Below are 24,610 nucleotides of genomic sequence, written 5' to 3' on the forward strand. Positions count from 1 at the left end.
CATTTTAGTTTGATTTATTAGTAAATATAACATTAATTGTTCTTACTTGCAAACTAGTATCCCATGACATTAAATTTAGAACAAGAAAATAACTGTTTCCAAAAAAAAAAAAAAGAATTATTCTGTAACCAAAAACACACAATTTATTCATTCAATAACAAATTATTGAAACAACATTGTCAGACCAAACAAAAGTAATAATGTAATAGGAACATCTTAGTTACCAAATCAAAATTTACGGACAAAACCGAATTTCGGCCCGTCATAACTTTAGTTTATATCAGAAACACGCCCCGAGGGTTTTGTTAGTAGATTGTAAGATAAACAGCGAACAGTGAAACCGAATATGAATACAAAAATACACATGAACCACTTACATCTCCGAATATCGATTTAATAATTATTTCGAACCTGATTATTGAAGTACTTAAAGAACAATACTTTTGTAATATGTAGTGTTTTTTTTAGAACTAGAGGTACCGCAGTAGTCGAAATTCGACTATAATTAATTGGAATTGTAAGTTTGTACACTATTATGATTGTATTATACACTTCTATAATCACAAATTTCGCCAACACTACACTATAAAAATATTAACAAAGGCAAATAATATTTAATCTATTCTCAATTTGACAACAGACGCCAAGAACAAAAGTTTGACAATAAATAGTATGCATGCGTGTGTACGTCAAATACATGGTACGTAGTGTGTGTAGTGTTTTTCTTTATTGATTTACTGTATCTTTTATGCATTATTTAAAAAATATATTAGCATTGTGCACTTGTTCTCTATATTCTCTATAAGTGTGGAAAATTTCATATTCCTCCGTCCGCGCAATTTTCGAAAAAAGGGATACAAGGTTTCTGCTTCACGTATTTAATATATAGATACAAACCATTGTGTTCACTAGCTTCAAATTAAAATAATTTTGAACGTTTTATTAAAAACTATTCAAATCAAATCGTCTTTAATCTGGTTAGAGGATCCGTGAAGCAAAAATCTTAGTGCTCGAATTTCAAGTTTTTTTTCGTGCAATGAAAATTAAACCTTCGCTACTGTTTTATAATGTTGAAATTCGTTTGGTTGCATCTTAAGTTAAGGCCTTACGAACCAAACGTGCATAAATGTGACGTTATTGTACCATAGTTTAGTTAGTTATCAAATTTACTCGGAAAATAATGTTGTTTTTTTCCGTAGATACTACTGAGTACACGAATGTATGTAAATAATTAAATGGATCCGGGAAATCTGCGAAACGAAAATAGCTTTGTATTCAGCGGGATTCACTGAAACGAAGTAATTTGAGTTAAAATAAATCTACAAAAGATATTATTTTTGAAATCATCATATTGAATGGTGCGTTAGAGCGTTATGTTATATTGCGGATTAACAATCACAGTGAGAGATTATTTGATCTACGCTCCAGTGAATTAATTGAAAAAAATTATCATAATGTCTTCAAAGGTAGGAAATCAAAATAGTGGAAATAAATGCGAGAATCAACACGTCCTCGGCTTATGTACGACTTAATACCGCATAGGTCGAGCTATATTTATCGGTGCCAAGAAAAATAAATCGTAAAAATAAACTCAATGATATTTTTCTTAAGCAATAGTATGAATTCACGGCTCAATAATAATTACCAAAGCCTATAAACATCCACCACCTTTAGATAACAGATCAAAGTCCAAATTTCACTGTACAACGACTGTTCTACCCTTCAAACCGGAGGGGGCCAGGGAGGCGGATATCGCCCAAGCCCTGGCCCTCTAAGTGTTTCGAGTCCCCTCACATGTCGGCCTGGGGACCGGCGAAGGGGGCCTAAGAAGACGACGTGCAAGCTGCTCTGCACGCGTTTTATGCATGAGCATCCGGGTGATGGAAGGCCGGCTATCCTCAACCCACGCTGGTTCTGACCCAGCGGGGTATTCCGTAGGATAGACCATTCTAACCGGCGCCATCTAGGCGGGCTTCGGATAGCCTGCCGACCGAGAGGGCTGGTGGTCGTGGCGCCGACGACCGCCAGTCCGGCGTCCCGAGGGGGAGGGTGATGGGAGAGATGTGCTCCGCACTAAACGCTTCACTTTCCCCCCTTTGCCTTTTCATGAGTTTTGTCTCATGCGAGGTTTGGACGTTGGTTGTTGAGAGACAGGAGGTTTTAGTCGGTTCGACTCCGACATGCCCCGCCCTCCATCCCCAGTGAAGGGCGGAAGTCCGGCGATTTCCTCCTGACAAAAAAAAAAAAAAAAAAACCCTTCAAACCGGAAACTATGACTAGATCTGGCGGTAGGCAGCGGCTTGGCTCTGCCCCTGGCATTGCTGAAATTCATGGGCGACGATAACCACTCACCATCAGGTGGGCCGTATGTTCGTCTGTCTACAAGGGCAATAAAAAATAAATAAATAAAATATCGCAGTGGAAACGGGCAGTATTCTGCCGGCCTCCGGTGTCTACTCATGCGAGCTTACAATACACTCAATCAGTAAGAACACAATTTTAATTACTCAATGAACAAGATTTTATTTGACCAGTGTTCGCCCAATAATCGAAACTCGACCGCAAACATGTAATTCGTATTGCGACCTGAATATTGAAATAAGAATAGACTAGTTCTTTTATTGGTAACATCAATAACTTAAACCCGATATTCATTTTGCATAATCAATTTTGTGTTTAGTATTGCAACTTAAACGTTGAAATAAGAATAGACTAATTATTTTATTGATAACTAGCGACCGGCCCGGCCCTCGCTTCGCTTCAAAAACTGTAATTTATTATTGATTTCTCCACTATTTAATGGATGTTATTATACACATAAACCTTCCTCTTCAATCACTTTGTCTATTAAAAAAAACCACATCAAAATCCATTGCGTAGTTTTAAAGATTTAAGCATACATAGGGGGATATAGGGACAGAGAAAGCGACTTCGTTTTATACTATGTAATGATAGTGATAATAAAACAAGTCAATACCTTCAACAAAAACATAGATAAAGAAAATTGACTTAGAAACAGAGCAGAAAATTCTAAATCTAGCTCAGTATTTAAGTGATCTGACTACACAGTGAGTTTATTTAACAAGACATGCATTACATTATCTAACAAAGTCACGTGTTATTACGTCACGACAACTCAGCTATTTAATTGTCCAACATTGTACATTCAAGCACACTCAAATTTACTAGCTTCTGGATTAAACTCAAACAACTACGAATTATTAAAAGGACGCTACATCGCTATACTTTGCTTAGGAAATTTCAGCTCTAATTTATAATGGACAGAGAGGTGTTTCGTGTGCAGCTACCTTCGTGAAAAGACGTTTTCAATTTGTAACAGTATATTTTCTTCTAGTCCTTTTATTTGCTTTGAACAATAAATGATTGTCGGGTACTCAAGTGCTTTATATACGTGACTTGGGGTTATTATAGGAATGTAAACAAGCTTCGATTTTATTGGATAATTCATGGGTCGGTTATAAAACTTCGACTTTGCATATTATAAGGTCAGAGGAACCCTAAAAACTGGTGGATAGAGTAATAAAATGCAACGGAAATTTTCATGATCGGAATATAAAAATATATTTTCCTTTAGCAAAAGCGGCCTTTCTAGGAAGGTGAGGTACGTGAATTCAGAGTTATATTTTCAGTTTGTTCGCTCAAATATAACTTGATAAACGAGATCTTAATGTTGTTGAAAGAAACTCGTTTTGTTTTCTGTAGATTAATCTTGGAAATCATACCATTGTAGATTAGTTAAAATGTTAATTTTACGTTATTCATATATAGAACCTTGTATAGATTTGTTTGTAACTTTAAATGGTACAGGCTTGACATATTGACATAGTTTATGACAGCAGATATTCAGTCTGGCAGCAGTGAACGAGCATAGGCTGAAATGTTGATGATTTCATAAAGTTGTCAAAGAAATTTGAACAGTAAAATTTGAAAATACGCAATTTTTAGTACGCATCGGTAGAAGTTATTTTTGAAAAATGGCTTTGATTTTTTTTTTCGTATCTCTATAAAAAAACAGGACGGAAACATATCTTATGGTTGTTGACTGTGAAACGCTTTTTTTAATATAATCTTAGAACACGTGCTCTCAACGCCTACTATTTATCCTGAGTTGCTACATCAACTACACATTGTTATTATAAACTAAACTCATTTACAAGTAGCTTAAGTTCAGTTTCCCTCGTAACGAATTCAAAAAATCTCAAATCATAATGTCAAGGGAAATTCAAATTTATCTCTATGCTGCAAAGTTGATTTTTGTTGTCATTTTGATACATACAAAGCTTTATCGTTCTTAATGAATATAAATCAAGGAAAAATATTACTCGTAGCGTTTTTTTTAAAGTATATTATTGACGATCACGAATAAAAGAGAATCGATCAGCATTGAGGATACTGGGAAAACATGTTTACTTTTTTCTTGGAATATAATACTTCAGGAACGTGTTTCTTTACCTTACAGTTACAAATACAAATTTAATGTACTATCTAAAGGTCGGCTTAGAAAAAAAAGACAAGTGATAGTTCTTGTGGTTTCTGACACGGTAATAGATTTTTGCAATGGTTTTCTTGAAAGCAATGTGATACAAATACAATCGGAATTATGATATGCTTTAGGTTGCTCAATACAAGCTAAAAACTTGCCGAAATGATCAGTATATAGCGTGCTTATTTAGTAGTTAAAACTCGGTGGTAACCTTTGACACACCAAGGCTTAAAATCTTTTTTTTTCTTTTATATTCACATTTTTGCTTATCAAGATGGTAAAAAATTGTATTGCTCTTTGAAGCACTCATCAATGGACACTAAACAAAATCATGAAATTAGTTGACAAACAAAAAAAGTAAGGTTGTTTGACTAAGCTCTTTGTCTTTCCTTATGTAGCGATTTTTATTATTCATAAAGTTATTTATGAATTATGTCGACATTTATGTCGAGGTTCAAAGACTTTAGTACAAAGTTTTGGCTTCAAAAATAGGAGCTCAACAAACTCTGTTAAGCTATTTTTGTCAATAAATTGTGGAAAGTTAATGAGCGCAAATCAGTTTGTAGTCGTTGATCTTATTGCTACGACAGTTCGTAGGCCCGTAGCACAATTTTACTACGACAGTAGATACCTACGTAGCATCAGTGTTTGTCGAGTTCCGACCGGAATCCATTGCATATTTATATCTGTTTTACTAACGTTACGTGCGTTACGTAATCGGTGATCGTATCTTTATTTATAAAAGTGACTTACATAAAAGTAGTAAAATGTGATATTACCTGTCATGTCGTTGCTTCGACCTTTACAATAAAAAATATTTTTTCTTTTCTAAAAATCAAAGCGGTTAATTAAAAAAATCATCAAAATTAAATTTCAATTTTAATCAAAGGTTTTCCAAGCTACGAGTACCCTTTACTTAAATATTACTAGAATGAGTTTTCATGAAGCCGCCCGTTATATTTCTAAATTACCAGTTTGTTAATTTTTTTTTTTTTTGAATAATTGCATTATATTTGGCCAGAGGGTTTTCAGTCGAAAATTACACATATAATAGTATTAATAGTTATAAAAACTTAAATCAAGAGCGGAAGATAATTTCTTCTATTTTTGTTTTTTTTTTTTGGTCAAATTATATACTACTTCTGTAGAGGCAAAGTGTAACATAAAAAAACAAAAAAACATGAATTAAATAAATCCAATATGGCGTCGTGCTGTTCATGTCATTATGTCATTTCTCTGTAGCTAACTATATTATTATGTGAAGCAAATATTTTGTACCCCTTTTTACGAAAATTGCGCAGACGGAGCAGTATGAAAATTTCCACACTGATAGAGAATATAGAGAAGGAGTAAAGAATTATAATATTTGATATAATTATGGATGTAAAATACATTAAATCAATAAAAAAAAACATTACACACACTACCATGTATTTGACACACACGCATATATACTCTTGTTTATTGTTAAAGTCTATGATCAAACTGAGAATAGATTAATATTATTTGTCTATAGTGTATGTACTATGTAGGACCTTGGCGAAATCTATGATTATAGAAGTATAAGTTGAGAATCGAATTTCAACCACTGGTCGATTATATGAAATTTTTTTTATTGCTTAGATGGGTGGACGAGCTCACAGCCCACCTGGTTACTGGAGCCCATAGACATCTACAACGTAAATGCGCCACCCACCTCGAGATATAATAAGTTCTACGGTCTCAGTATAGTTACAACAGCTACCCCACCCTTCGAACCGAAACGCATTACTGCTTCACGGCGGAAATAGGCGGGGTGGTGGTACTTACCCGTGCGGACTCCCAAGAGGTCCTACCACCAGTGATTAGGCAAATTTTAATTTTGCGGGTTTTATTTTTATTACACGATCTTATTCCTTCACCGTGAAAGTCAATCGTGAACATTTGTTGAGTACGTATTTCATTAGAAAAATTGGTACCCGCCTGCGGGATTCGAACACCGGTGCATCGCTACATACGAATACACCGGACGTCTTATCCTTTAGGCCACGACGACTACGAAATCAAACCAATGTGAAAATTAAGGAAGTAAATTAATGTTCTTCGCTTTCGTTTACCGGCAGGATGTCACGCAAGGCCCGTCAGGGGTACAGCATACGTCACTTGCTCCAGTTGCCGAATGCACCGCGCAGTCCCCCCGCGCCCTCGCACCCGCCCGCTCCCTGTATCAAGGTCAGTGTTGTGTATTACGGGGTCAATACCCTCTAGTTCACTAGGTGTTTTCTATCTAGAGCGTATATCCGACCGTTGTTATATCGTGAATCTAATCTATCAATGTTCCCTATACTACGAATTACAGCCAGGATAAACATTTGATGAATTGCATCGCTAACCCTCGGATATAAGGTCAAAATCCAACAACCAGGTCAACATGTTGACTGATTATTGATTATTTATATAAAAAATATTAAAATACAAAATGGTTAAACAAAAATCATACAAGAGAAATCAAGAATACAATATTTCATGACGTCACTGCGATTAATTGTGCCTGAACTCTTCCTTATAAATATTAAATGCTACCTCAATTCATATTAATAAAAATTCCAATTAGTCATAATAAACGATTTCTTTACAACTTTTTCCGTTGTTTCGGATGAATTAATGTTTCTCCAAGCTCAAAGAAATATCTTCTAATAAACAATGAGATTGCATACCAATATCCTCTACACTCGTATTACTCCACACCCGATCCCATAACGAGCGAACGGATTTATTAAATTGGAATCCATTGCTGCTTTATTTACGTTAACGTCTGCAAATATTGATTCAACCGAATTGTTTGCGAACATGTTTTTGAGTAAATATTTGTTTTTCGGTTTCTATTTTTAAACCAATATTGGACAATACTTTTTTTTAACCAATATTGGACGTTAGCATCGTCTTTGAATGTAACAACACATGTAAGGTTCTTTATCGCGAAAGCCGTAATGTATTCGAAATATGAAAAATCATAAAAAGTATGTAAAATACGAGATTAAACTGTTATAGTCCTTTTAATTTTTCTTTCAATGCTTAATGGTTCACAAATTTGAATTCGAACTCAGTACAATTCTTCGTTTTAGGTGATACCTATTTTTATTCTTTGACTACCATTGTTTCTATCTATTGTATAAAAAGTATGATATCATTTAAATAATATTTTGGGGGTTGATGCTTCCCGCTTCCGTAGGTTTAACCCGCGATTCCCTACAAGTAACCCCTGGGTGGTGCTAAACGGGAGCCGAAAACACAATCGGTGGTAGGACCTAGTCCGACTGGCTGGCGACCACCCTCCAACTAGAGTCTGCCGCCAAATAGCCTAGCTGTGTTCCGGCATGTGGGTTGGAGAGCCAGTTCTATTCCTTTCCTTTCCTCCTCCTTGTTGGGGGTGAGTCTTGGTGATACTTGGAACATGCAGAGCAAACGTGCGCGCAAGCCCGCGGGGCGTGGGTTGCTGACGGGGGTATAGGGAGACCCAGTGAAACGGTGCCTGCCGCCGCCCGCCGGTCAGTAGGGGACCTGAACCTGGGTGTCACAACTAAACTCCGCCCCAGGAAGCTGTCCCGCCAACCGGTGTAAAATCCTGTCATGCGGTCGTCGTGCCGGAGTCGGAGACCGGAGTGGATCCCGGCGATCGTATGCAGGGTGGACTGGGGGCCCTTCCATGCCCTGCGTCAGCTTCTCGCGCAACCCCGGATCGAGTGTTCATTGTGCCCTGCGCTTTATTCAGGTATTGCCTTGATCTCACCTCTAGCATCCTACCTCTCCAAATCCTTACTCTCCAACTAAAATTATGAAAGTCGACAAAAGAAAAAGAGTTTTTTCGGCGGATCCCCATTCCACGTTTAATGTGGATTTCAGCAATGTCAGGGGCCTACACAGTAACCTTGACGCCGTACATCACCACCTTGAGACGGCGCAGCCTGCCCTCTTTTTCCTGACTGAGACGCAGATATCTGCCCCGGACGATACGTCGTACCTCGGATACCCCGGCTACGCATTGGAGCACACCTTCCTGCGTAAAGCCGGGGTCTGCGTGTTTATCCGGGAGGATGTCTGCTGTCGTCGGCTTCGGGGCCTCGAGCAACGGGACCTGTCCCTCTTGTGGCTACGCGTGGACTATGGGGGCTGTACCAGAGTCTACGCTTGCCTGTACAGGTCTCACAGCAGTGATGCGGGGTCAGCTCTGTTTGAGCATGTACAAGAGGGGACTGACCGCGTGCTTGAGCAGTACCCATCTGCGGAGGTGGTGGTCCTTGGTGACTTTAACGCTCATCACCAGGAGTGGTTGGGGTCCAGAACCACTGACCTCCCGGGTCGGGCTGCCTACGATTTCGCCTTGTCCTACGGCCTCTCACAACTGGTGACACAGCCCACCCGTGTCCCAGACATTGAGGGGCACGAGCCTTCTTTGTTGGACCTTCTGCTGACCACTCACCCAGCTGGATACAGTGTGGTGGTCGACGCTCCACTTGGATCGTCTGATCACTGCCTTATCCGTGCTGCCATACCACTCTCTCGTCCTAGTCGTCGAACGACGACCGGGTTTCGAAGAGTTTGGCGGTACAGGTCAGCAGACTGGGATGGAATGCGTGAATTTTACGCATCCTACCCATGGGGGCGGCTCTGCTTTTCCTCCGATGATCCTGACGTCTGTGCGGACCGACTTAAAGACGTGGTGCTTCAGGGAATGGAATTATTCATTCCATCTTCTGAGGTGCCCGTTGGGGGTCGCAGCAAACCCTGGTATAATAAAGCCAGTAGGGATGCTGCACGCCTCAAGCGATCTGCATACGTGGCATTTAATGTTGCTAGGAGATGCCGGGATCCTGATATCTCGGAGAAAAGGCGGAAATTTAACGCCGCCTCTAGGTCCTATAAGAGGGTTACTGCCAAAGCGAAGTCGGAGCACGTTGCCAGAATTGGCGAGCGACTGAATAGCTATCCCTCTGGGAGCCGTGCTTTCTGGTCGCTAGCTAAGGCTGCAGAAGGTAACTTCTGCAGGTCTAGCCTTCCACCACTGCGTAAGTCCAATGACAGTCTGGCTCATAGTGCGAAGGAGAAGGCTGACCTTCTGGTCAAGCTCTTTGCCTCATACTCGACTTTGGATGACGGAGGAGCCACGCCGCCCAACATCTCCCGGTGTGACAGCTCCATGCCTGAGATTCGCATCACACAGCGTGCAGTCAGGCAGGAGCTTCGGCTTCTTGATGTCCATAAGTCGAGTGGGCCAGATTGCATCCCCGCAGTGGTTCTAAAAACATGCGCCCCTGAATTGACACCCGCGCTAACGCGTCTATATCGCCTCTCGTACAATACGAACAGGGTTCCGTCTTCATGGAAGACTGCTCATGTCCACCCCATCCCCAAGAAGGGTGACCGGTCGGACCCCTCGAATTACAGACCTATCGCGATAACTTCCTTGCTTTCCAAGGTGATGGAGCGAATCATAAACATCCAACTTCTTAAGTATCTTGAGGATCGCCAGCTGATCAGTGACCGGCAGTACGGTTTCCGTCATGGTCGCTCAGCTGGCGATCTTCTTGTATACCTCACACATAAATGGGCTGAAACCTTGGAAAGCAAGGGCGAGGCTCTCGCTGTGAGCCTTGACATCGCGAAGGCCTTCGACAGGGTCTGGCATAGGGCACTTCTATCGAAGCTTCCAGCATACGGGATCCCTGAGGGACTCTGCAAGTGGATCGCTAGCTTTTTGGATGGACGGAGCATCGCAGTTGTCGTCGACGGCTGCTGCTCCGATACCATGACCATCAACGCTGGTGTTCCACAAGGTTCGGTGCTCTCCCCCACGCTTTTCATACTGCATATCAATGACATGCTATCTATTGATGGCATGCATTGCTATGCGGATGACAGCACGGGGGATGCGCGATATATCGGCCATCAGAGTCTCTCTCGAAGCGTTGTACACGAGAGGCGATTAAAACTTGTGTCTGAAGTGGAGAACTCTCTGGGGCGGGTCTCCAAGTGGGGTGAACTGAATTCAGTTCAGTTCAACCCATTGAAGACACAGGTTTGCGCGTTCACTGCGAAGAAGGACCCTTTTGTCATGGCGCCGGAATTTCAAGGAGTATCCCTGCAGCTTTCCGCGAGTATCGGGATTCTGGGGGTCGATATTTCGAGCGATGTCCAGTTTCGGAGTCATTTGGAAGGTAAAGCCAAATTGGCCTCTAAAATGTTGGGAGTTCTCAACAGAGCGAAGCGGTATTTCACGCCTGGACAGAGACTTGCGCTTTATAAAGCGCAGGTCCGACCTCGCGTGGAGTACTGCTCTCACCTCTGGGCCGGGGCTCCCAAATACCAGCTACTTCCATTTGACTCCATACAGAAACGGGCTGTTCGGATGGTCGATAGTCCTGCTCTCGCGGATCGCTTGGAACCTCTGGGTCTACGGAGGGACTTCGGTTCTCTCTGTGTTTTATACCGCATGGTCCATGGGGAATGCTCTGAGGAATTATTCGAGATGATTCCTTCATCTCCTTTTTATCATCGCACCTCCCGCCATCGGAGCAGAGTTCATCCATATTATCTGGAACCGCTGCGTTCATCGACAGTGCGTTTCCAAAGATCTTTTTTGCCACGTACCATCCGGCTTTGGAATGAACTCCCCTCCACGGTGTTTTCCGAGCGCTATGACATGTCCTTCTTCAAACGAGGCTTGCGGAGAGTTCTTTATGGTAGGCAGCGGCTTGGCTCTGCCCCTGGCATTGCTGACGTCCATGAGCGACGGTGACCACTTACCATCAGGTGGGCCGTAGGCTCGTCTGCCTACAAAGGCAATAAAAAAAAAAAAAAAAAAAAAAAAAAAAAAAAAAAAAAAAATATGTATTACATAAGCCGATTGGTCTTGTAAATGATCATAGAGTAAGAAAGCTTATAAAGGCATGAATGACACTTACTTTAAGAATTTAATCCTTATTCCATTGATATAGAGTCGAAACGTGTTGTTTTTTACATTAGATGGGTAGAGCTCTCAGCTCGTGGTGTTAGGGCATTAAAGTCCAAATTGTTTTTGTTGTTTTTGGTATAATAAAAAAAAAGCCTAATGAACAACAAACAAGGGTAAGTAGCAGGTAGGTCCATAGATCCATAGGTTACTTCATAGTTGAAGACCTAATATAAGGATTATTAACGTTTTGTCTTCAGGAACACTCCCGTGAAATACTTCTTTTTACTCCAACGGCTTTATATTGACGTGAATAGATTTTTTTTTTAATATGTGTGCGATCCTTACGTTTATTAGGGTTTCTTCGTCTAAAATAATTTTTATTTTATTTTATAATACTATACTAGACATTCGGATAACTAAACATCTGAATTAATTGTTGGGAAATCGGACATAATATGAAAATCTTAAAACTAACAAATTGTTATAACATAGATAATACACATAAAGTTATAAAATGTTCTTTAGCAATTTAATCACACTCGGAAGTGGCGCCTCCAGTGGCGACTACACTCCCTCTTCTTATTTGGAATCTTCGAAACGAACCACGTTGTTGAGAAAATTGTAGATTTGCACCGTCTCTCAGACAAGGAAAATTCCCAGAAAATGAATTTTCAAGCAGTTCCCTTGCTTTATACTAGGTGGCGCTGTTTTCAAAGAATATCTGAGTAATGTTAACGTTTTAATTTTAATCCTACTATTGTTATCGACACATTATAATGTAATACATAAAAAATATTCCTATAAAAGGGTTTTTCACGTTCTATTGATGGGGATTTTAGTATGTGGAATTATACATAATTTATTTTAAGTATGAACGCCGGCTATGAACAGCTATAAGCTTAAGTTATTAGTAAGCTGCTGAATTCGTGTCGTAATTTTTCAAGAAAAATACGTTAACGACATGTGTAAATTGATAAATGATTCAGACTTGAATTAAAAGTATTGGTAAGTAATACAGCTAATAAAAAAAAACTTTGAGATCTCACATTATCTTTCATGACCTATCTAAATTGCGGAGAGTACTACATGCTAAGCAGGGCTTGGCTCTGCCCCTGCTCGTCATTGTTGATGTCCATGAGCGGCGGTACTTACCATCAAGTGGGCTGTATGCTGAACTGCCTACAAAGACAATAAAATTTGTTTTGTACACTAGAACTTGTTTTATGACAGCTACGTAATAATATTATGAACTGGTTTTTTTTTAAACTCGGTTTTGATCGTTATTTTGTAAATGCATTTCTCAAATTATCACTCATCTAATTATAGGTTAACTGCTATTATTAAAAAAAAAAAAAAGTAGATGATCTCGCACACATTTCTATGCCACCTTGAAATATTAGGTTGAAGAAGGTTGCGGATTCATATTAATTCCTTGACAGTGACATTCGTTCGTGATATTTTCAATAAGTACATTTCACTGAAGTATATAGTATGATTTCACTGAAGTATATGGTACATTTTCATTAAGTTCTTTGCTAAATTTGTCACCACACTTCATACGAATTGACATCAGATTTATTGTCCTTTAAGCCACGACAACTTGAATATCACACCGCCAATCCTAATCTAATTTACATAAACGGGAAATAAGCAATACGAACGGGCAGACAAATGAATAGAAAGATGGAAAGAAATATAAATATTTCAGCTTTTCTTTAGCGTCTATTGATTTTCAGTCTTATCGGGTAAGGTAAATTGACACTCCGCCGTCTAACCCACATTTTGGGTTATCGATATAACAAAATTTTAACGCGTGTGACATCAAGCCTAATAAAAATTTCTTAGGCTTGTGATTGAACACAATTCTAGGATAATCTCAAGATGGAAACAGATTGCCCCTTATCACTAATTAATTTACCAAAGTGAATAAATAATATCATCCTAATATCATCTTACCAAAGACACCACGTCAATTGTCATAAATAATTCAAAACGAAAGGGACCCAAAAAAAACTTTTCGTGTGACATCACGGAAGTTGGCCAACCAAATAGGTTCAATAAATTGTCCGAACAAACAAATAAATCAATCAATCCGAAAGGGTAAGAATTCCTATCCAAACGTGTTTAGTTCCCGTTAGTTAGACGGTGGCTCCCCTTGCGCATTCCTGCCGGAAGTATGCGAGGCCATCTTCCAGTATTTATTTACAAAGCAAATAAACTATTTATTTATTGGCCGATCGCTTTGATCGTCCAATGGCCATCGTAAACATGCGATTGTCGATTCGGAAAAGGTCAGGCCAGAATTAATGTGGATGTCTAACATGAGATCTTTAAAATTATTTTTTGCTCTCCTAGCAAATTTAAAATGTTTTTTATATACTTTTTTATGCTTGGTTTTAGATTTTCTTTGAAGGATAAAATCACATATAAAAAATGTATTTATGTTTAAATGTATACATATATAGATAATAAACACCCAGACAAAGAGGAAACAAACGCGTTCATCACACAATGTTTGCCGGATGTGGGAATCGAACCCAGGATCCGCGGGGCAACAGTCAGGGCCGCTAACTACTTCACCACCGAGTCAGTCTGGAGAAACTTAATAAGTGAAAATTCTAAAATGCCCTATTTTGCCATATCCATGTTATACTAACATTTGGTGAAAGGGTTTCTTTTCACGAAACGTCTTATCGCGTGTACCTTGTAATAGGTACGGCTTCTGTTACGGTTTCGGTCCGCTGTCTTGTAAGAATCTCCCCTTTAGAAAACAACCTCTTACTCTCTTTTGTCAGAGAAATTTATGTGTTATATTTTATATTAGCCTTTATGCACGGCTTCGCTCGCGTTAATCTAGAAAAGAAAACCTCTCAAGAACAGTATTTTTTTCATAGTTAAAAGATACTCTGTGTATTTTTCTGTACTGACTATGTAAAAACTTTTATGATGGTCGATAGCTAAGTTAAGACGTGAAAGCGTAATAAAGAAAAAACGTACTTATGCATTTATAATATTTAGTACGGTTTTACATTATCTAATATGTTGTTACATTTAAAGACAATTATAAACAACTGTAAGCGAATCACACAATTGAGACTTCGACCTCATACCTCCAAGTGGGTTCACGTTTTAACGGGCATTCACCTTATGATGTCTATGACCTCTACAATTCTTAAGTAGTAAATATTACTATGGACATAGCAATCTACAACTCTTAATAACTAAAAAAACAAAACGATATGCTCTGTTTAATATGTGAATTTTTTTTGTCATATAAGTCATATATTGTCATAAATTTTGTAACTGGTGGTTGGACCACTTGTGAGTCCGCGCGGGTAAGTACCACCGCCCTGCCTATTTCTGCCGTGAAGCAGTAATGCGTTTCGGTTTGAAGGGTGGGGCAGCCCTTGTAACTATACTGAGACTTTAGAACTTGTATCGCAAGGTAGGTGGCGCGTCTACGTTGTAGATGTCTACGGGCTCCAGTAACCACTTAACACCAGGTGGGCTGTGAGCTCGTCCACCCATCTAAGCAATAAAAAAAAAAGATCTTCTATGAGTAAATGTAAGTTGCAAATTGAAATAAATCAGTGAGATAAATTATAATAAAAAATTATCCTCTTCTTCTATTCTTCTATATATATAAAAATGAATTGCTGCTCGTTAGTCTCGCTAAAACTCGAGAACGGCTGGACCGATTTGGCTAATTTTGGTCTTGAATTATTTGTGGAAGTCCAGAGAAGGTTTAAAAGGTAGATAAATATGAAAATGCTCGGAATTAAATAAAAACAACAATTTCGTTTTTCCATTGATGCCCACTCCCCCCCCCCCTCCCCCGTCGAACGGATTCCTATTGTTTGTTTTTAGTGTATTTTATACAAAGGTTTAGGTCTTTTATTTATCGATTAAGGCACTACGAAGTCTGCCGGGTCAGCTGGTAAGTAATAAAAAATATATTTTTTAGAACCAATTTTTTCCAGTTAGGTTATATGATCATCTTTTTTTATTTTTTTTTTATTGCCTTTATATGCAGACGGGCATACGGCCCACCTGATGGTGAGTGGTTACCGTCGCCCATGGACTTCAGCAATGCCAGGGACAGAGCCAAGCCGCTGCCTACCGCTGAATCATCTGTCATCGATAATACTGGAAAAATAAACACTAAGCCATACTCTGTATTAAATTATTCAGTTAAATTAATCTCTTTTGGTTGTTTCTTTTATATTTCTATCAAATTAAGCAAGTGTTAAGTGATTAAGTACGCAGCAGGAAGTCGGACGGGCTATTACACGAGGATTTGTTGAAAGTAACAAATACACGAATGCTAGTGATGCGAAGCAATTGTATCGATAAATTATTGACATTCTTATAAAAATAGAAAAACTTTCTCAATTAAGATTATATCTATTGTAATCCTAATTTTATATGGTGGAATTTATGTTGATTCTTCTAAAAATATATAGTATTATATCAGGATACTTTTATTGGTTAAGAAGAAATAGGACCTTTGATTAATTGACTTGTGGAGCCCATACATGACATGAATGCCTTGTCCACTTGAAGACATAAATTCAAAGTTTTGGTTCTATTTAATGATTGGTTCTGGTAGGCAAAATAGGCTGGAAGGGAATAGGCTTGGCTTGAAAGGCTTTCCGGCTTGAGACTATAAAAAATAAAATTGAGTCTAACTCTTCTCATCCATCAATTCAAAAAGCCATTGGTGTTGTAATTTTAATGTCACCAGCCAAATTAAATTATGCAATAGAACTCTTTATTACTGTCTCTTCCACAGTATATTATGTTCAAACATTACTTCTTTAATTCACAATTTAGATTGTAATCACCAAGGTAAGAGTTGTAAATAAATTTAGTGTAATGCACATAATAATATGTATTTCAAATTACAAATGCTATTAAAATTTATCAGTGAAATTCGTCAAATTTAATCGTTATTAATAGCAGTACTCTGACATACAAATTGTTCTTAAAATAAATTCTGTTCATACAATATTTGTGGAAAATTAAAATTATCGATAGCTTACCGCCGTCGCTAGCTACAACGCTAACCGGAACAAATTCAGTGGCGTGTTGACGGCTATATTTCTTAGTGTCGACCAGGCAAGCCCCTTGTAGAACGGTAATTTACCGATTGACCGTGTAATGTACGACTGAACGATTGAATTCTTAGGACTGCGTGTTTTATAGACCTTTGACCAATGATTTAAGAGTATAAAAGTTCTGTCCGAGACTTGAAGTTTAAAAATGCAATTTGTATCGAAAATAAGAGAATTTCTTTCTTAAAGATGATACGTACGATTCACTACACGTGCGATAAGATGATACGTATGATTCTCTGGTGGTAGGACCTCTTGTGAGTCCGCGCGGGTAGGTACCACCACCCAGCCTATCTCTACCGTGAAGCAGTAATGCGTTTCGGTTTGAAGGGTGGGGCAGGTGTTATAACTTGTAACTTACTTGAGACCTTAGAACTTATATCTCAAGGTCGGTGGCGTATTTGCGTTGTAGATGTCTGTGGGCCCCAGTATTCACTTAGCACCAGGTGGGCTGTGAGCTCGTCGAACTACCTTAGAAATAAAACAATTAAATAGAAAAACACACATAAAACAAATAGACAAATGCATGTATGCACATATACAATGTATCGCGTGTAGAAGTCACCGTTCCGAAGCGCATTTTAGCGTTCTTTATTATCCCCGAGCGGGCACTTGACTGTAAACGCTCGTAAAACTTGCGAATCACGCTGAAATCGCTAGCAGCCAGTATCGACTACAGAAACGATATTTCGAATTAATTGTATGGGGCGTCGCGAATCGTTAAAATGGCCTGCTTGCGTTTGCTTTACAACCGTATGAAATAGCATCTAAAACTATTTGTTTCAATGTTGGGAGTTTAACGAAGACTTGCATGAGAACTTTTGTATGAGATTTTCGACATCCTGTATATTTTTAAGCAGTCATGCGTTTCGCTTAAAAGGTGGTACGTATTTTCTGCAATGTAACCGACACTTCGATCATAGGTCTCAAAGCGGCAGCATTCATACTGATACTCACACCTATGGACTCAACCCACAGACACAGCCCACTGAGTTTCTCGCCGGATCTTCTGAGTGATTCGCGTTTCCGATCCGGTGGTAGTTTTTGCGAAGCACTGCTCTTGCTAGGGTCAGTGTTAGCAACTCTCCGGTTTGAGCCCCGTGAGCTCACCTACAAACGTTAGGGCGAAGCTGAAATAGCCTCTCAAGGCTATCAGCATAGGCAGGAAAACAACATCCATTGGCTCCAGTCGAGTTCACGTCACGTGTAACTATAGTGAGACCTTAGAACTTATATATCAAGGTAGGTGGCATTTACGTTATAGATGTCTATAGGCTCCGGTAACCACTTAACACCAGGTGGGTCGTCAACTCGTCCATCAATCTAAGCAAAAAAAAAATGTCGTGAATCACCAGCTGAGTTCACACCAAGCGGACACATGAGCCCGTCTACGATTCTAACTCAATTAAAAAGTTAGTTTGTCCTACATTTTAACCAGGCAGACCAAAACATCATTAGACCTAATTATAAACATGGATCCTTTCCTGTGCATGACATCAAAGAAGATTTCCTAGTAATAAAAAAACGATACGATACAGAATCACATTTTCGGATTTCACGTTTGCTGTTCAATTCCAAGTAGGCCCTGATGACATAATACTACTAAAGTTTGTAATGTCGTAATTCGTAATATAAATGTAAATGTGGGTGTATGTAAATGTGTATAACTGTTCTCCTTTGGTTCCAATTTTAATTTAAAAAAAAAACATTTTTGATTCGGATAGGTAATCAATGATTAAACTTTGTATATTAAATAGTACTAGAGGTCCCGCAGTAGTAGAAATTCGACTATAATTAATTGGAATTGTAAGTTTTGTACACTATTATGATTGTATTTTATACTTCTATAATCACAAATTTCGCCATGACTACACTATAAATAATATTAACAAACACAAAAAATATTTAATCTATTCTCAATTTGACAACAGACGTCAAGAACAAAAGTTTGACAATAAATAGTATGCATGCGTGTATGCGTCAAATACATGGTATGTAGTGTGTGTAATGTTTTCTTTATTGATTTACTGTATCTTTTATGCATTATTTAAAAAAAATATTAGCTTTGTGCACTTCTTCTCTATATTCTCTATAAGTGTGGAAAATTTCATACTCCTCCGTCCGCGCAATTTTCGTAAAAAGGGATACAAAGTTTTTGCTTCACGTATTAATATACAGATTAAAAAGTCTAGTAAAAGCCTTACTTTCGTCGGTAGTGTAACCCTTTATTATATTAAAAAATATTTTTTTTAACGTTTCGCAAAACATTAACACTGTATTCGGTTTTATCGAAATATCTGCGCTTTAGTTCGCAATAGTTGTACCGTTTTGTCTCAAGTCGCTTGGATCGCGAGACGTGACCGTCCACCGCAGAATTCCAGCGTCCTAACGAGTTTTTGAAAAGACCCCCTTACAGGAAAACCATCTTAAAGCGATTTGCACTTTGTAACCGTAATGTTTGTCTCCCAGAAACTAAATCGTTTTAACAATGAAGTATATTCTTCATAACTTCAACACAATATTCTTATCGGACAATTTTTTTACTAATATCGACCTTAAAGCTTTCATACTACATATGTAATATGAATGTAAGCTTAGATCCAGTAGTAAAGTTATCCAAGTTAAAATTGTAAACAAAGACTTAAACGGATTAACTTGAATGAAGCGTCTCAGCACTCGCTATCCGCCGATGATCCGTCCATTAAGTATTCATCTCGCGACATTAGTGGCAGCCGTTATTAAAACCACCTGTAAATCCCACACTCCTCAGCGATGTGACTTGTCTACGCACCACACGTATAGACAAGGGGCCCGGGGGTCTGTCCCTTCCGCCTCCGTGACTTTTGTCTCGAATCTCAGCGCACGTCTTGGACATCGGGGACCCGTCTTACAGAATTAATAATAAGCCAAGGAGCCGGGTGCGGTTTGGGTCGCAATGTGCCGAAATTTCTAACCCTCATTAAGGGTCTTCTGCACTCACCGCGCGCCCCAAACTTCGGGCATTCGCGCTCGCGTTTGCCTGTTGTTTATCGGTGTTGCCAACATCTAGCTCCTTGCGGGTTTTAATAGGCGAATTAAGAATGTTTTCAGAGTCTGTGGTAATTTATTTTACTTTGTCACTTTATTTGCGTTCGCTTTGTTACGTGCTTGGCATCAGTTATTTTTACAACCACCATACAAGCAGCTAAACCGAACTGAAAGTCATTCAGGATTAGCTTAATTATAATATAACTTCGATTCTTTCCAAGCCATCGTGATACATACATATATCTGTGTCAAGAGGACTAGGAGATGGAGAGTTGGTGGCGATTAGAGTCCGTGCTAGCGCGATTTTGCCTCATTACTAATCTGTGCATTGGTCATCAAGGATATGTAGCCTCATCTCTAATGCACCAGTCAATTGTAAAAAAATTTTGTTCTACAATTCCTTGATATTTAATGACCTGGTCACATCTAATCATTTTTTACTAATGGTTAGACGTGCTGTGAGTTCAAGGGAAGGAACCATGGCTCAGCTTATTTTTGCAAAACAGTCATGTTCTCTGGTTTTAAAACAGGTTATATAAGACAACTGAGACTGCATTTATTATATTGGGTAATGGCTTTTACATTATGTTTATGAACCCCCACTCGAACATGTAGAGCTCAGCTCAGTTATAACAAAACTTAACGACAATTTAAGAACTTTTTTGTTGGGGCTTCGTAACCAGATCATAAGAGAAAAATCACTCTCGTATATTTATATAAACCTTTTGCGATTTACACCTTGCTCAAGTTATTGGCTGCCAATATTCCTCAACAAAGTAAACATGTTAAAGCATAATACAGAAATACTCGATACGAACTAATTTATTTTTAGTATTTAATAATAATGGCCGACTTAAAATAAAAATAAAAAAATTTAAAAATCTCAAAATTTTGCTGTTTGTATTCATGTTGATGTATATGGCAGTAGCGATTTATCACTTATTGTAAAAACATGTGGATTCCAATATTTTATACGACATTTGACGGTGAAATCATATTGTCATCAGTTATGTTGATATTCGTGTCACTACGAGCCTCGGGCAAGAATACTGAACGAACAGCATTCAACACTTTGAGCAAAACTATTCGTATCAAAACCCCCTTCGAGGCTTAGCTCTGTTTCATTCATGTATGTTTGTATTCCAGTCGTTTATAAGTCAAGACTAGAGTTTTACTTTAATTAATTGATTCTTTGTAAATAAAATACTTATAAATTAAACTTTTATTAATACACAAAATATTATTTTAATAACCTAAAAGTACATGTTATTATCCGCAACACGTCACGTCAGATTACAGAAATAGAGTTATCAGCAACATGCTTCGTCAAAAAGGACAATACTTACATTCAGCTGCAAGCGTCGTCATAAGTAACATAAAGGTCCACGCTAACAGCAATGCGCGCGTAGGCATCGGCTATTCAAACAAGCCACTCTGGATCGCACCCGGCCCGAAAGTACCCATTACGCTAGCAGCATTGCCACGCTGTATGGCAATGGATAATCTCTGAACCAGGTATTTCTTTAATTAACGGTGTAATTATTAGTTTTTTATCTATCACTCAATTCAACATCTAATAAAGTATTATTTTCATTCCTGTTATAGTTTCTCTTGTTCTCATAATCCTCCTTTTTTGTTTATTAAACCAGTATTTTCCTTCACGACGAAAAAGGCTACCTTTATTGAATTTTTCACAATTTTTTCATGGTTTCATTTTATCAACTCTTACTTTATTATCGGTGTTATCTAATTAATTGTCATCGAAAATATTGTCAAGTTGTTTTTTCTTTCAAAGTATCAATCTTCTATCCCGTCCTTGCTCAGTACAAAACTGATGGCCAAGGTATTATTTTCGAGAACAATATAATTCTAAGCTCCTTTCCGAATTTAATATTGGGTTGCTTCTCTATTTCTAACAGTTAATGACCGTGGATACAATACCACAGGATCGAGGTTCGACGCCCGGTTCAAAATAATATCGTTGTTAAATTTGTTATGGTACTAGACGTTCCGTTATATTCTGATAAAAAGCTAGTTAAAGGACAAACTAATAAAAGGATATTAAACAGGTGAAAAATATTCATCGAGCAATTAGTATGTAGCTGTTACTATAATTAGTATTTTTTTTTATTTTATTTTTTTATTGCCCTTGTAGGCAGACGAGCATACGGCCCACCTGATGGTGAGTGGTTACCGTCGCCCATGGACTTCAGCAATGCCAAGGGCAGAGCCAAGCCGCTGCCTACCACCTACTGCCTAACATAGTATGTTACTTTTGCGCTCCATGGAATGTAAGACTTCTTCTTCGTTACGCTATTTTCAAAGCAATCATGATCCTTATTACGGATTGGTATCACCTGTATGCTGTATCTCACCATCTGCTTCTATCAGATCAATCTGCTACACTCATAAACAGGCCCTGACTCCTTACGCACTGATCACAAGTTGCTTAATGGAGTGACATTCTCACCTTGAAATACGACCGAATAAGGTTAATATACAATGTAACACATAGCTGAAAACCTGATGCTTAAAACTCCAGATGCTTATATTCCAAGCTAAGCACGATAACGATAAGCATTTAAAACGTAGTCAAGCCGTTTATTGTTGTCTATTAAATTGGTATATTAGCTGCTTGGTTACCGGAGCCTATAGACACGTTATCACAAAGTGGATACCGCTTATCTCGATATTTGATGTGAGTATCAGGCGCATTTAGAGCAGGCGGGTACCAATTTTTCCAATGAAATACGTACTTGACAGATGTTCACGATTGATTTCCACGGTGAAGGAATAACATCGCGTAAAATCAAACCCCCAAAATTATAATTTGCGTAATTACTGGTTGGTGGTAAGATCTCTTGTGAGTCTGCACGGGTAGATACCACCGCCCTGCCTGCTTCTGCCGTGAAGCAGTAATGCGTTTCGGTTTGAAGGGTAGGGCAGCCGTTGTAATTACACAATTTATATCCTAGATGTTTATGGGCTCCAGTAGCCACTTAACACCAGGTGGGCTGTGAGCTCGTCCACCCATCTAAGCAATAAAAAATAAAATAAAAATATCAAAGGTCCCCAGAATTTCAACTTCGATTAACTCAAATCAAAATTTAAATGAAAGAGTAAACAGAAAACAAACAGTACACAAACAATTAGTCAAAGTACATTACGTTAACTATTTATATTTACGCGTACTTATAATAAAATAATACCACAATTTCCCCCCATTATCATTAATACTGTACTATTACCTAAATGCCGTTAATAATGTTATTTTACTTATCTTTCAAAACACTTTTTTAGCTCCCTGTATATACATTATAACCTATAAATTATGATTGTGTGATGCGAGCACGTATTTTTTCTCCTTTTGTGTTTATAGATGTTTAAAACGAAACGAAAACTTTTACGTTACGTGCACAATTTTCTTGGAGCATTTAAGTAAGCAAGACACATACAGAACTCACTCGCCCTTTCGATTCAAAAGCGGAAAATCATAATAATTTCACGACGAGTTCGGGTTGAAATACATTTAGGTAAAATCGAGAGTTAATTTTAAATTTCAATTACTTATTCGTTCGACGCAGCACACTCACGTTTGGGGCTCCATAGGAAATGAAATAACACTTAAATATGATTTACGTTAGAAAATGTATTATAATTTCGTTATAAGACATTGTTTTCTTGGGTAGTATTAAGGCGTTTTGTACGAAGCCGGATCCCGGTTTGATGAATGGCTTTTAATTTTACTGAGAGTGTATTTCGTATGCGGATGCATCACGAACATGATTTATTATAACATTCCATAATACTTTGATAACTATTTTTAGTGAAGTTTTAAAAAAAAAACCCTCATTGTTGTCGGTGGCCATAATTAAGCTGTTGTATTGTTGTATCTTAGAAACGTGTATAGGCATATTTATATTTATTTCCTTACCCTTAAAATAAATATAGATTTATTTTTTAATTAAAAACTAAAGTAGAAGCACTATCGAGTGGTCGTGTCTGGTAGATGAAGATAGTATATTAGCGAAGCAAAACGCATGAGTATTTCATTTTTATTCTACTTTAAACGCATAAAAAATTACATATTTTTATTCTAAAAATAGACACCATTTGATACTAGCTCCCCTTGACCAAGATTAACTTGACGAACGAAACAAACAACGAATTCATTTTTTAGCAAGCATTTCTATAAACGTAAGTTTTTTTTATCATAATAACTAGCTGACCCGGCAGACTTCGTAGTGCCTCAATCGATAAATAAAGGACCTAAACTTTTGTATAAAATAACGGTTAAAACAAACAAAAGGAATCCGTCCGACGGGGGACACATCAAAGGAAAAACAAAATTGTTATTTTTATTTTATTCCGATCATTTTCATATTTATCTAACCTTTTAAACCTTCCCTGGACTTCCACGAATAATTCTAGACCAAAATTAGCCAAATCGGTCCAGCCGTTATCGAGTTTTAGCGAGACTAATGAACAGCAATTCATTTTTATATATATGGATAAATAAAATCACAAGCTCAAGATTAAGCCGAGTTCGACTTTGTACGTGTATACTTATATTGGGTCATTTAATTTTAGTCTATGTGTAACAACAAAAATAAAGCCCTATAATTATTTCAACTTTATAATTACATTCATTATGTAGATAAAATAAGTTTTATTCCATTTACAGGCATACTTTACGTAAACAGACCCTTAAGACTAGATTATTCCCTCCATTAGCTTTATTGTACATTTAATGGGCCTAATTACCGAAACGGTCCCGTCAAGTATCAAGTTTCTTCAAGAAACGTTCCCGAAACTCGGAAGTTTCATCGAATTAACTCAACGAAATCTCCGCGTATTATTTATAATAAATCACGTACGGCCTAAGAACGGCTGCATAACAAATTTTATTTCCTCTCAAAATCGTAGGTCCGAACAAAAACAGTACACGAAAGTTGGGCGTTACAAAGGCGTCCTCCCGTGAATTTATATCGCTCGGGAACAAGAAAACAAAAGTGGAGTCGCGCCAAAGGTACA

At 38.1% G+C, this 24,610-nt stretch overlaps 1 protein-coding gene across 3 annotated transcripts in view; it reads left to right on the forward strand.

Annotated features, from left to right (window-relative positions):
• LOC101736789 (myelin transcription factor 1) overlaps positions 1 to 24,610 on the forward strand; it is a 277,664-nt gene that overhangs the window by 2,491 nt on the left and 250,563 nt on the right. For all 3 annotated transcript variants that reach the window (XM_062670682.1, XM_012697547.4, XM_021353499.3), the window contains exon 2: positions 6,607 to 6,715. In XM_062670682.1, the coding sequence (XP_062526666.1) occupies positions 6,608 to 6,715 (108 nt within the window). In that variant the 5' untranslated portion in view covers position 6,607. The remainder of the gene's footprint in view (positions 1 to 6,606; positions 6,716 to 24,610) is intronic.

Source organism: Bombyx mori, chromosome 10 (assembly GCF_030269925.1).
Source record: "Bombyx mori chromosome 10, ASM3026992v2".
In the NCBI taxonomy this organism is placed as follows: domain Eukaryota; kingdom Metazoa; phylum Arthropoda; class Insecta; order Lepidoptera; family Bombycidae; genus Bombyx; species Bombyx mori.